Raw genomic sequence first — 12575 nt, forward strand, 5'->3', positions numbered from 1 at the left:
GGGGCACAGTTTAATTACCCTTTGGGAGGATCTTGAGCATCTCTGGGGAGGGGTCATCATTTGGTGGGCTTTCTCAGGGGTGGAGTCTGGACTGAGGCAGCTCCCAGGGGAGGGTGCTTGGGGTGGAATTTCCACCTGAACAGAGAGACTGTCTCAGATAAATAATTAATTAATTAATTAAGTGAGACTTAAAAAGAGAGTAATGGGTAACGAGATGCTGTGTATAAATGGGTATTGTAGTACTAGTGTGTGTTTGTGTGTGTGCGTGCGCGTGCGCGCGCGTGTATGTGTGCAAACATGCGCAGGTGTGCACATGCCACAGTGCATGATGGGTCAGAAAACAACTATTGGAGTTGCTGCTTCTCTTCTGACTCCTTTTGGGATCAAAATCAATGATCTGGCCTGCCTGCCACTGCCTCATCTTGCCCGCTCTGTCTTAGTGGGTTTTTATTTTATTTTATTTATTTATTTATTTATTTATTTTTTTTTATAATAAATGTTTCTTTATTTATTTATTTATTTATTTATTTATTTATTTATTTATTTATTTATTATACATACAGTATTCTGTCTGCTTGTATGCCTGCAGGCCAGAAGAGGGCACCAGACCTCATTACAGATGGTTGTGAGCCACCATGTGGTTGCTGGGAATTGAACTCAGAACCTTTGGAAGAGCACGCAGTGCTCTTAACTGCTGAGCCATCTCTCCAGCCCCTATTTTATTTATTTTTATTATTTTTTTTTGTGGGGGGTTGTTTGTTTGGGTAGCTTTGGCTGTACTGGAACTCACTCTGTAGATCAGGCTGGCATCAGTATCTCAGCATTTTTATGGCCACTAAGTGACCCTTGTCAGGGACTGTTCCTTCCAGAACCACAGGGCTGAGACAGAGAAGGCGTTGTCCGGTCTCTTGGATTGTTTCCTGTCAGCTGATCCACTCCCCCTCCTGTTGTGGCACGCTGTGCTGCCCTCTGCTGGCCACTTCCAGTGTGCTCCTCATTGCACTAGGAGCAGGGTCGCCTTAGTGGCCAGTGTCTACTCTAACTGCTGCGGAAGGGTGCGGGAGAAGCTTGACATAGGCCAGCTGTTCACTCTGTAGCACAGCTGTTCTACCACATGTGGCAGGTGCAGAGTCAGGGCCCAGGTTTCAGTTCCCAGCCCTGAGCTCACTTATTGTGTGCACGCCTGTGTCTTTACGTTGCCGAGAATCCTGTGAAAGGCAGGCTTGCTCTTCACACGGACATGGATCCCAGTTTTCCACTTGGGTGTCGCCTTGCACCTGCTCAGGGCTGTGCTTCTTTGTGAGAGAATTAAGTAGAAAACGAATCATGTTGGTGAGGCAGGAGGATCAGGAGCTCGAGGTTGTCCTCAGCTACAGAGTAAGTTCATGGCTGCCTGGGCTACAGAAGACCCTGTCTCAGAAACAAAAGATGGGTCAGGATGGCTGAGTGGATAAAGGTACTGGCAGCCAGGTCCCAGTGGGACCCACGTAGTGGAAGGAGAGAACCAGCGCCCACAGTTGCTCTTTAACCTTTACACAAGTGCCATGGCATACAAAAACCAATACACACCCATACACTGTTGATAAATAAATGTCATGATAATAATAAAACAAAACAGAAGCCTCTGCCATTGCCTAAATCTTCGGCTGACTACGGGCATAGCAAGCTCACACTGACTCTGTGTTCTGGCCTATCCAGGTATTAGCTGAGGTTCTCACCGGTATCCCTGCGATGGACAAGGACCGCAGTCCAGTTTACCTGGTAAGACATCCAATCATGTCTGGTCGGTTGGCTGGTGTCGTTGGGCACACGTCCTCCATGTGGGCAGCAGGGCCTTGCTGACCCTGCCTATGTGTGCACAGCTGCCGAACCACATTCTATCCCTAGCTTTGTTCTTTTTCTTTCTTTCTTTCTTTTTTCTTCTCCCCCCCCCCCAGGGTAAGGGGAGGTCTTACATTGGAGCCTAGGCTGTCTTTGAATCCTTGGAGATCTTCGTGCCTCCAGCGTCTCTCAGTTGTGGGATTAAAGGCGTGTGCCACGCACTCAGCTGCAGCCCTGCTAGTGAGCGTCTTCCGTCACAGCCTGCCTTCCTTTTCTTTGGCTGTAGCTGTCGTTGTTCATCCCATGCAGACTGTGGGCCGTGCCGTTTTGCTTGACTTCCACTCACTGCTTTTTCTAGTTTTCCTTCGAATTTCCTGGGAGTTGGCTCTTTTTTTGTTTTGTTTTGTTTTTCGAGACAGGGTTTCTCTGTGGTTTTGGAGCCTGCCCTGGAACTAGCTCTTGTAGACCAGGCTGGTCTCGAACTCACAGAGATCCGCCTGCCTCTGCCTCCCGAGTGCCGGGATTAAAGGCATGCGCCACCATCGCCCGGTGGGAGTTGGCTCTTGAGACCTTCCTGGGTTCATGGTTGAGTCTTCTGTCAAGAATGCTTTGTCAGGGCTCCCCACACTGTGGCGTCACTGCTGGCTCCAGATGAGACCTCTCTTCCCTGGAGGGTCAGGAGGTGGGGCTCCGTGAATAGCTTCTGGATGCCTTGTCTCTCTCTGTAAACCACTCACTGCTTCAGCTGTGCTGATTTCCCCCTCCTTGAATGGCACCGCATTTCCCCAAAGATAAACAGTGAAGAGGTGGTGCTTACATAAGGAACTGTGTGAGTGTCACAAGTGCCATGTTGGCCTTAGTGGTCTTTCCTTCCAGGTACTGAATCTCTGATGGTGTCAGGCATGTTGTGGTCTCAGATCCTGAAACCATCTTGTTGGTGGCTGGGAAAATGGAGGCACAGTGGGGCTTACTTTTTTATTTTACTTTTTTTCTCCCTCTGAGATAAAATCTTGTTCTATCGCCCAGGCTGGCTTTGAATTCCTGGGCTCAAGCAATCCTCCTGCCTTAGCCTTCTGCGTAGCAGGAGCCACAGGCCTGTGACACCATACCTTAGTTTTTTAAAGCCATGGTGCTGGGGAACAGATGCGGGCATCACAAACACTAGGCAAGGGCTTGACCCCTGAACTACATTCCCAGCCCTTGCTTTGCCTTTGAAGCAAACTTCACATCCCATGGCTGGTCTTCTGTCAGAACTGGTTTCTGAGTCTGTATGAAAGGTTTTATAAGCCGGGAGGTGGTGGCGCACGCCTTTAATCCCAGCACTCGGGAGGCAGAGGCAGGCGGATCTCTGTGAGTTCGAGACCAGCCTGGTCTACAGAGCTAGTTCCAGGACAGGCTCCAAAGCCACAGAGAAACCCTGTCTCAAAAAACCAAAAAAAAAAAAAAAAGTTGTATAAAGTGGCTAGTTACATTTACATTGAATGGATGCATTTTATTGAAAAGGCTACAAACAGGCTGGAGAGATAGCTCAGTGGTTAAGAACTCAAACTGTGGGCTGTGGTAGCGCATGCCTTTAATCCCAATAATTGGGAGGCAGAGGCAGGTGGATCTCTGTGAGTTCGAGGTCAGCCTGGTCTATAAGAGCTAGTTCCAGGACAGGCTCCAAAGCTACAGAGAAACCCTGTCTCAAACACCCCCCCCCCCAAAAAATCAGTTTAAGGGGCTGGAGAGATGGCTCAGGTGGTTAAAAGCACTGACTGCTCTTCCAGAGGTCCTGAGTTCAATTCCCAGCAACCATATGGTGGCTCACAACCATCTGTAATGAGATCTGGTGCTCTTGTCTGGCCTGCAGAGGTACATGCAGGTAGAACATTGTACACATAATAAACAAATCTTAAAAAAAAAACTCAAAATGCTCTTTCAAAGGACCCAGTTTCAATTCCCAGCACCCACATGGCAGCTCACAGCTGTCTGTAACTCCAGTTCCAGGGGACCTGACACCCTCACACAGAGTAAGTGACTAGAATGGTCCAAGGGACAGAGACTTGGTAAGGGGTGCATGCTAGGCAGCCAAATCAAGCCTCACTATGTAGCTCAGGCTGTCCCTAAATTTACAGACCTCTTCCTCAGTCTCTATAGAGTGCTGGGTTTAGGTGTATGTAATCACACCCAGCTTTAGAATGCTGTGTATCTTAAAATATGTAATTATAAATATGTGCATATGAGCAGTGTTATGTGCAGTAACAATAATAAGCATACACTAAGACAAATGTAGAGGTTGACTTTGAACTCCTGATTCTCTTGCCTCCACTTACTCAGTGTTAGAAAAGGCACACACCACCATTCCCTTTTCTTTTTCTTTTTGTTTGTTTGATTTTTCAAGACAGGGTTTCTTTGTAGCTTTGGAGCCTCTCCTGGAACTAGCTCTTGTAGACCAGGCTGCCCTCGAACTCACAGAGATCCGCCTGCCTCTGCCTCCTGAGTGCTGGGATTAAAGGCGTGTGTGCCACCCCTGCCACGTTCTATTCCCTCTTTATCTGGCTTTGAGCCTGCTGCGTGAGCAGTGTACCAACTGAGCTGCCGCCCTGGCCTGCTAAATGAGCTTGCGTTCCCCCGCTGTCACTGCTGATTCTTCCTCCTGCTCCTTTGCAGTGACGTCATTCCTCGCACTCTTTGCCATTAGTCCTGAGCAGCAACCTCTCATAGTTTTTATTTTAGCTTTTTCTTTTCACATCTTTCTTGGTGAGATGTGTCAAATGCCTTTTGGAAAAGGCGTCTCAGCTTCTTATGGTTCTGTTTTGCTCCTGTGGGTGCTTCCAGCCCCTCCACCTGGGCTCCCAGTTCTCGCCTTCATTTTGGTTCTCTTGAAGAAGTTGCTTCCAATTCGCAGTGCCTGTGACTTCAATTTCCGCAGTCAAGGGTGACCTTCAGGGCCTGCAGCTTTTTGTCCCCTATCACTGAGAGATTTACAGGCACTTTGGTACCAGCAGAAGCAAAAAGGATCCGTGTACATGTTAATGCGATTAATTTATGACACTGTAGAGATGGCAGCTAAGAGCACTGGTGACTCTTCCAGAGGACCCGAGTTCAGATCCCAGCACCCATGGCCGGTGGCTCACAGCCACCTGTGACTCCAGCTGCATAGGAGCTGATGCCCTCTTTTGGCCTCTGCAGGCACTCATACACATGATAGACACACTGTCTCAAACACACACACACACACACACACACACACACATACACACACGTAAGTAAAAGCAAATCTTTAAAAAAAGAGATTAAATTGGGGCTGGAGAGATGGCTTGGTGCTTAATAATGCATACCCCACTCTTTCATAAAACCTGAGTTTGGTTCCTAGAATCCTCACCCAGGGGCTTTCAGCCTTTACCCTGTAACTCCAGCTCCAGAGGATCTGACACCCTCTTCTGGCCTCTGAGGGCATACGTACTCACACGTACACACCCACATACAGACATAGACACATATACCTACAAATAAATAAAAATAAAATCTTTTTGTTGTTGTTGTTGTTTTGTTCTTTTGAGACAGGATTTTTCTGTGTAGTGCTGGCTGTCCCGGAACTCACTTTGTAGACCAGGCTGGCCTTGAAGTCCAGAGATCTTGCTACCTCTGTCTCTTGAGTTCTGGGATCAAAGGAAGGTTCTACCACTGCCCAGCAAATACATTAAATCTTTCAAAAAATATTAAATTATAAGTGCTGGGCATGTGGTAAGGGCTATGCAAATGTTGGCTGTTAGTAGTCACTGTGCATATATTAATCAAATGGAAGACTTGTATTGGAAATGGGCTATTGATTTTTTTCCCATCCGTCACACTTAGTACTTTAGGCCCATTATTGGATTTGTATTGTGTTACACCTAGGAGCAGGCATTTCATGGTCTCCTTTTCCATGGAGTCGCTGAATCTGGACGGGCAAAGCCATTTCAGATGAGCTGTGGCTGTCACAGGGAATGCCCTGCGCACAGAGCAAGTCCTTGGCTGCTGAACTTGCTTGGGGACATCATATTTCTTTTTAAGACATCTTTCCACCACCTGGCATCTCACCTGGGTTTCCTCATTCTCCTTCCAACAGAAGGATTTGCTTCTTAATGAGATTCCCAGCAGCACTACCTCGCTCTGCTCCAGGAAGACGGGGCTGGGGAAGGAGGTGGCGGAAGAGATCTGCCGGAAGCACGTGGAGAGGAGGGCAGGGCTGCTGCCCGAGGCCTGTGCCGAAGCCTGGGCCGCGGCTGTGTGTCTCTGCTTGCGCAGGCGCAACGCCAACTTGGAGGAGGTGAGCTCTAGTCTCCCTACTGCCTTACCGAGGGAGACTCACACACTGATGACGCAATAAGTCATGTTTAGACTTGGTTGTTCTCAGCGGAACCTGCTGGGGCCGGGTCAGCAATCAGGACTGCTGTGTGGGTCATGGGGGACCCTAAGAGTGGGTGTCTGACTGGGCCGCAGGGGGTGCAGGACGGCCTCTCATGGGAGTCAGTCTCTTCCTGTCTCCCGTCAGCCTGCTATGGCTCCCCGTGTGTCACTGGCCCTGTGGCTTTTCCTCCACCCTCTTGGAGAGGATGACTTGGAGTGGCCTAGGGGCTCCTAAGCCGGGCTGTAATAAGTGCCCAAAGGCCTCTCACTAACCACAAAGGACATATCCACCTGAGCAATCCATTGCTGTCCTGCTGCCCCGTGTTCCTGCTCTCTGCACACAGGAGAGGTCTGTGTGGTGAGCACCAGGATGGTGTAGGGCGGGACTCACTGTGTTGAGCCTGACCAGGAACTGATGCTTAAGCACTTACTGAACAGTCCAAGAGGAAGGCCCCGGCTGAGGGAGAGGCTGTCATGTCTTTAGGTCTGGAGAGAAGTACAAGTGGTCGAGGCATAAATTCTCTGGGCAGAGTGGCTTGTCTTGAGGTTGGTGAGGAAAAGAGGCGGGAGTTAGAGGGCCCTGGAGGTACAGGGGGAGTTTTCAGGTCACTGAGACTCAGCAGGAGCAGCATGTAATAATATAATCAGACATTCTAATCAGGCCTCCCCTTCAACCACACATTTTCAAACCTCCAGCTCGTTATTCATTCCGCCAGTGGTTCAGTGTGTCAATTAAGGCTTGGGTTGACCACACATTGGTCTAAGTGAGATAGACATTTGCTGCCTTTAGGTGAGTGGTTCGGATGCAGGTAGGCAGCCCTGCAGTGGCAGTAGCATAGTACTAGGGTTGTTATGTTAGCTACATAGCTTCCATTTCAGGGTTCACGATGGTAACTGTCTCTAGCCTGTTGCTCAATCCGTTCTATCATATGGATCCTGGGGCTCAAACTCAGATTGTCAGTCTTGGCAGCAGGCGTTACTGAGCTGTCTCACCAGCCTACATACTGACTTTTTTTATTTTTGTTTTTTTGAGACAGGGTTTCTCTGGGTAACGGCCCTAGCTGCCCTGGAACTAGCTCTGTAGACCAGGCTGGCCTCGAACTCACAGAGATCTGCTTGCCTCTGCCTCTCAAGTGCTGGGATTAAAGATGTCTGCCACCATCGCCTGGCAACACACTGAATTCTTTTCAAGTCACCAAGGAAATGCAGTTTTCTTACTAAGGGTGTGTACAGTGAGCTGTAGGGCATGTCAGTAATCCCAACTACCCGGGATGCTGAAGCAGAAGAACCACAAGTTTAAGACCAGTTTGGGCTGCAGAGTGAGTTGCAGGTGTGGAGGCAGTTTAATGAGCTCCTAGATCTCGTTTGTAAGAAGACAAATGAGAAGGCCCAGGATGGAGCTCCATGTTGTGTGTTTGCCTAGCGTGCACACCCAAGGCTCTGCATTCAACTCAAGGTCTTATAGACACACGCAGAAACATGCCCACACCTGACCAGAAGAATGGGGTGCGGTGATTGGGCCACCTGAGTTCACACACTCACCTGTGGCTCTGGGTGCTGGGGTCAAGTTCAGATCTCTTTAAGGAAGGATGCTGTTCTTCCCACCGCATCGGACATTTGATTATAATGCCCAGAAGACCAAGCACTGGCTCTGGTTTTAATTCGAGTTCCTGTCTTGTCTGTCTCCTCCCCCAAGGCACGAGTCTTCATGGCTGGGGTGGAGGAGCAGCTCCGAGGTCAGCCATCTCTCCCCTGGAGCAGGGTTTCTGAGGCCACAGGCTTGTCTTCCAATACACCAGAGGAAACAGATGACGTTGACAATTCCAGCCTGAGTGTCTCCTCTTCTGTGATGGGGACGTCGTGTGCAAGGGTTGCCTCCTCTTCACTCTCCAGGGAAGATGGATTAGCACAGCCATCGACCGGTGTGAGACCAGAGGCTGACTCCTCCTCAGAGGTCTGCACAGGCCCACAGCCACCTCAGGATGGTAAGCTTAGAAGGATAAGGTAGCCACACGTCATCATCCCTGTGACCCTCCCTTGGGCCATCCCGCCCCGCTTCTCATTCATGGCTCTGTTTAGTTATCCAGTATTCATAGCTCAGGGGTCACACAAGGAGGAAGCCCTTTTCACCAGTGACCGTTTATTTCTGTCTGCTCATTGATCTCTTAATTCTTTCACACCTTCATCTCTATACTGCACCCTGGTCATAGCTCCTGCACGTCCTCTGGGACCAGTGCGTGGCCTCCCCCATTCTTGATCCGCTGGGACCACTGCGTGGCCTCCCCCATTCTTGATCCGCTTTGGCCTCTGGCTCACTAGTTCTTCCTCCAGGATCCAGAGAGCATGATATTTATTGATTTTTAAAATTTAAAATATTATGTGTATGGTATTCTGTCTCTATGTATGTCTGTGCAGTACATATGTACATCACCTGAGGAGGTCAGACACCCTGGAACTGGAGTTACAGATGGTTGTGAGATGCCATGTGGGTGCTGGGAATCAACCCGAGTCCTTTGGAAGAGCAAGCAGCATGGGCTCTTAACTGCTAAGCCATCTCCCCAGGTTTTAATTTTTTTTTAAAGATTTATTTATTTATTTATTTATTATGTATACAGTGTTTTATCTGTATGTATGCTTGCTGACCAGAAGGGGCACTAGAATTCATTATAGATGGCTATGAGCCACCATGTGGTTGCCGGGAATTGAACTCAGGACCTCTGGAAGAGCAGGCAATGCTCTTAACCTCTGAGCCATCTCTCCAGCCCCCCCAGGTTTTAATTTTAATGTATTTATGTATACATTTTTGGGTACTGGAGACTGGATATAAGGCCTCATGAGTAAAGGGAAATGAGTATTCTACCACTGAGCTATATCCCCAGTCTTAGAGTTTTTTTAGTTTTTGTTTTTTAAATTTTGAGACGATGTTTCATGTAGCCAGGATAATGTGAACTTTCCTACCTGGCGGAGGATGACCTTGAACTCCTGAGCCTCCTGCCCTCACCTTCCAAATGCTGGAATCACAGCGCTGGTGAGATGGCCAGCAGGTAGAGCACTTGCTTCGAAGCCTGACAACCTGAGTTTGATCCCAGTTCATCACATGGTAGAAGGAGAAAATTGATGCCTGCAAAGTTGTCCTTTGACCTCCACAAACACACCCTGTCATGCATGAACTTGCCCATGTGTTCGGCATGGTAAAGAACTTGCTGTATAAGCCTGTCAGCTTGAGTTCCATCTCTGGAACCAGTAATGGAAGGAGAGGACAGACTCCCTCCAGAAAGCTGTTCTCTGACCTCCTCGTGTATTCAGTGACACACACACGCGCGCGCGTGCGCACACACACACACACACACAGCTCTTCTCTGACCTTCATGTATTCAGTGACACACACGCACACACACACACACAGCTGTTCTCTGACCTCCTCAAGTATTCAGTGATACACACACACACACACAGAGCTGTTCTCTGACCTTTATGTATTCAGTGGTACAAACACATACACACACACACAGCAAAATAAAAAATATTAAATAAGTTGAGACAGAGTTTCTCCTGCACTATCTGGTGAAACCCTGTCTCAATTTATTTATCTTGGGATTGCAGGTATGTGCCACCATGCCCTGCTAGAGTGGTTTACAAAAACACACTGTATAGCTCATACCCATGGTATTTAAAAACACTTCCTTGGGGCCAGCAGGGCCTTGTGTAGTCCCTCTTGCCTGCCTCTTCTTCCTTGTCAATTGCTTCTGAAGACTCCTTCTATCACTGCACTTTGGTCCCAATATGCCAGGCTTCCTAGTGAAATAAAAGTTGAAGCCTTTTTGATGAAGAGTCACTATGCCTTATACACATGCCTCACTGGTAGCTGGGTTTTCACTACTTCTTTGGGGAAGAAGGAGATTTAGAAACAGCTGTGGTACTGTTGACTTTGTGCCTCTCCCCTATCTGTGGAGGGACACAGGAGCCTCTCTGTGGCAAGGGTGTGTATATGTAGTGGGGGTTGGGGGGCTTGGGGGCTTATGGTGTGTGTGCAGACTTCCTGCAAAGGCAGATGCCGTGATATGCTGCTTGCATTTATCACAAACTTGATAAAAATTTTAATAGCAACACTTGTTGAAGCTGCACTTTTTCTACTTTCTGTTGAACTTCAGCTACAGAAACTTCATGGAAAATTGAGATCAATGAGGCCAAAAGGAAACTGATGGAAAACATCCTACTCTACAAAGAGGAGAAGCTGGACAGCATGGAGCTTTTTGGACCCTGATGACCAGAGCAGAGCTGAGGACTCTTATCCTCAACTGAATAGACTATTGTTCAGTCAAGGAAGAGGTCTTTGGCAGCCTAAGGTCTGTCGAGACCCATACAACCCAAATGCCAGCCTGGACAGAGGGAAACCTGTTTTCATCAGTGTTGAGTTGTAGGGTGAGAGGGCAGGGGATCTGAGCTTACACCAAACTCCAGGAAATGCTCCTCCTTTCTGAGACTTCTGAGAGGTCTAGGAAGTGGAACGCCTGGCATGTGACCCAAGGATTTGGGTGGTTTTATGGTTCCAGGAAGTCCATGTTGATTAAGTACCATCCCAGCAGCGGCTGTTGTCCCAGCAGCGGCTGTTGTCCCAGCAGCTCTCACTCCTCCACAACCGACAAGAGCAATCCTGCAGCACCCATGGTGATTTCCAGAGTCATCACCTGTCAGTCGTGTCTGCCGACAGCTTTCTGCAAACCTCCATTTCCTAAAAGACCTCCAGCTGGTGTCTCAGCGAAATTCTTGACTCATCTCTCAAGTTCAAGATTACCAAAGCAAGGCACTTGGCAAAGGACTTAGCAGGCTTTCTGCGTCTTCAGTTGTGTAATCCCCTGGTATTTATGAACCGCTTGCTGTGCCCCTTCACCCTCCCATCACGCCAATGCCCAGTTTTTTTTTTTTTTTTTTAATGGAGGCTCCAGGATTGTGTGTTATTTATAGATGGGTGAAGACTCATGAGAACCAGTCTCATGTTTAATTCTGCTGCTAGCTAAGTCAGTCACTCAGTGTGTGGGAAGTCAGAGTCCTTGTACAGTAACCCCTGCCCTATTCCCCCTGCCTCAGCTCTTGGGAGGAAAGGTGCTAGGGAAGTACTTTGGAAAGTGCATCTGTCCTGTTTTATAAAATAAATAGAAGGTATTAACTTCATGTTTCTGCCATGTAGGAAATGTTGATGCCATGGATATACTTTTGAAAAAAGTCACGTTGCAAGCCCTTTTGTGAAATAAAGCTCTTTCTAATTCACTATTTAAAATAATTCCACAATAGTGACCTTCTTGTAAAATAAAAATGTTTGCAATCTCATAGCAATCTTATAATTATTTTTGTGTCTGGGTAATTTGTTTACAGAATGTGTTTGACTCGAGGACTCTTGCTTTTGTGTACTTTTTGTCTGTATAATGTGTGCGTGCATTTCTGTGTGTGGACATGGCGTGCACACCACCATGTGCTTGTAGAACTCAAGAGGACGACTTCAGCTGTCAATCCTTCTTCCTCCAGGTTTGCTGTTCCTCTGTTTCTTACACAAGGCTAGCTGGCCCATTTCCATGTAGGTACGCTTTGATTATATACACCCCTTCTACACACCCAGTTTCTGTGTGGGTCCTGGTATCTGAACTCAAGACCTCATGTGTTAACTGAGGTTTTCTGTCCTGCCTGGTCCTGCAGCCATTAAGTCCCAAAGAATCACACAGAGGTCTACATTATTTATAAACTGATTGGCCTAGTATCTCAGGTTTCTTATTAACTCTTATAATTTATATTAGCCCGTAATTCTTGTCTGTGTTAGCCACGTGGCTTGGTACCATTTTCGGCGAGGCAGTCACATCTTGTGTTCTCTGCACATGGGTCATGACTCCTGACTGGAACTTTCCTCTTCCCATGATTCTTGTTGCCCCGCCTCTACTTCCTGCATGGTTGCCCCGCCTCTACTTCCTGCCTGGCTACTTGTTTATTAAACAAGTACAAGAAACAAATCTTTACAGGTCAAACTATAGTCCCACAGCACTCATGGTGTGGCAAGTGCTCTTATCCACATAGTAGACTTAACATATTGTCATTTCAGGATGGGTTCCATCATCAGTGCCTCCACCATAGTGAGGATGAGGTGGTTGTATAACCTTCTGTGGATTTTACTGTTACAAATAGTGATGGCTTCTGGAATGGCTAACTTTCACTGTCAATGTGGTTTGCAATCACTTAGGAGATAGATGTGTTTCTGGTTGTGACTATAAGGGTTTGTACAGAGACAGTTGACTGAGGACAGAAGACTCTCATTCTGAGGATGGGAGGCACGATTCCATGGGCTTGGGGTCCTGCCAGCTGAGTGCCTAGAGCCTCACATTCCTGCCACCAAA

General features: G+C 47.8%; 1 protein-coding gene across 1 annotated transcript in view; it reads left to right on the top strand.

Moving 5' to 3' along the window:
* Positions 1–11540, top strand: part of Irak2 (interleukin 1 receptor associated kinase 2) — a 52819-nt gene extending 41279 nt beyond the window's left edge. Inside the window, exons 10-13 of the mRNA XM_050148433.1 lie at positions 1699–1761; positions 5915–6115; positions 7892–8180; positions 10347–11540. Coding sequence (XP_050004390.1) covers positions 1699–1761; positions 5915–6115; positions 7892–8180; positions 10347–10459 — 666 coding nt within the window. The 3' untranslated portion in view covers positions 10460–11540. The remainder of the gene's footprint in view (positions 1–1698; positions 1762–5914; positions 6116–7891; positions 8181–10346) is intronic.
* Positions 11541–12575: the final 1035 nt, after the last annotated feature.

Source organism: Alexandromys fortis, unplaced genomic scaffold (assembly GCF_014885135.2).
Source record: "Alexandromys fortis isolate MF-2015 unplaced genomic scaffold, M_Fortis_MF-2015_v1.1 scaffold_59, whole genome shotgun sequence".
Taxonomy (NCBI): domain Eukaryota; kingdom Metazoa; phylum Chordata; class Mammalia; order Rodentia; family Cricetidae; genus Alexandromys; species Alexandromys fortis.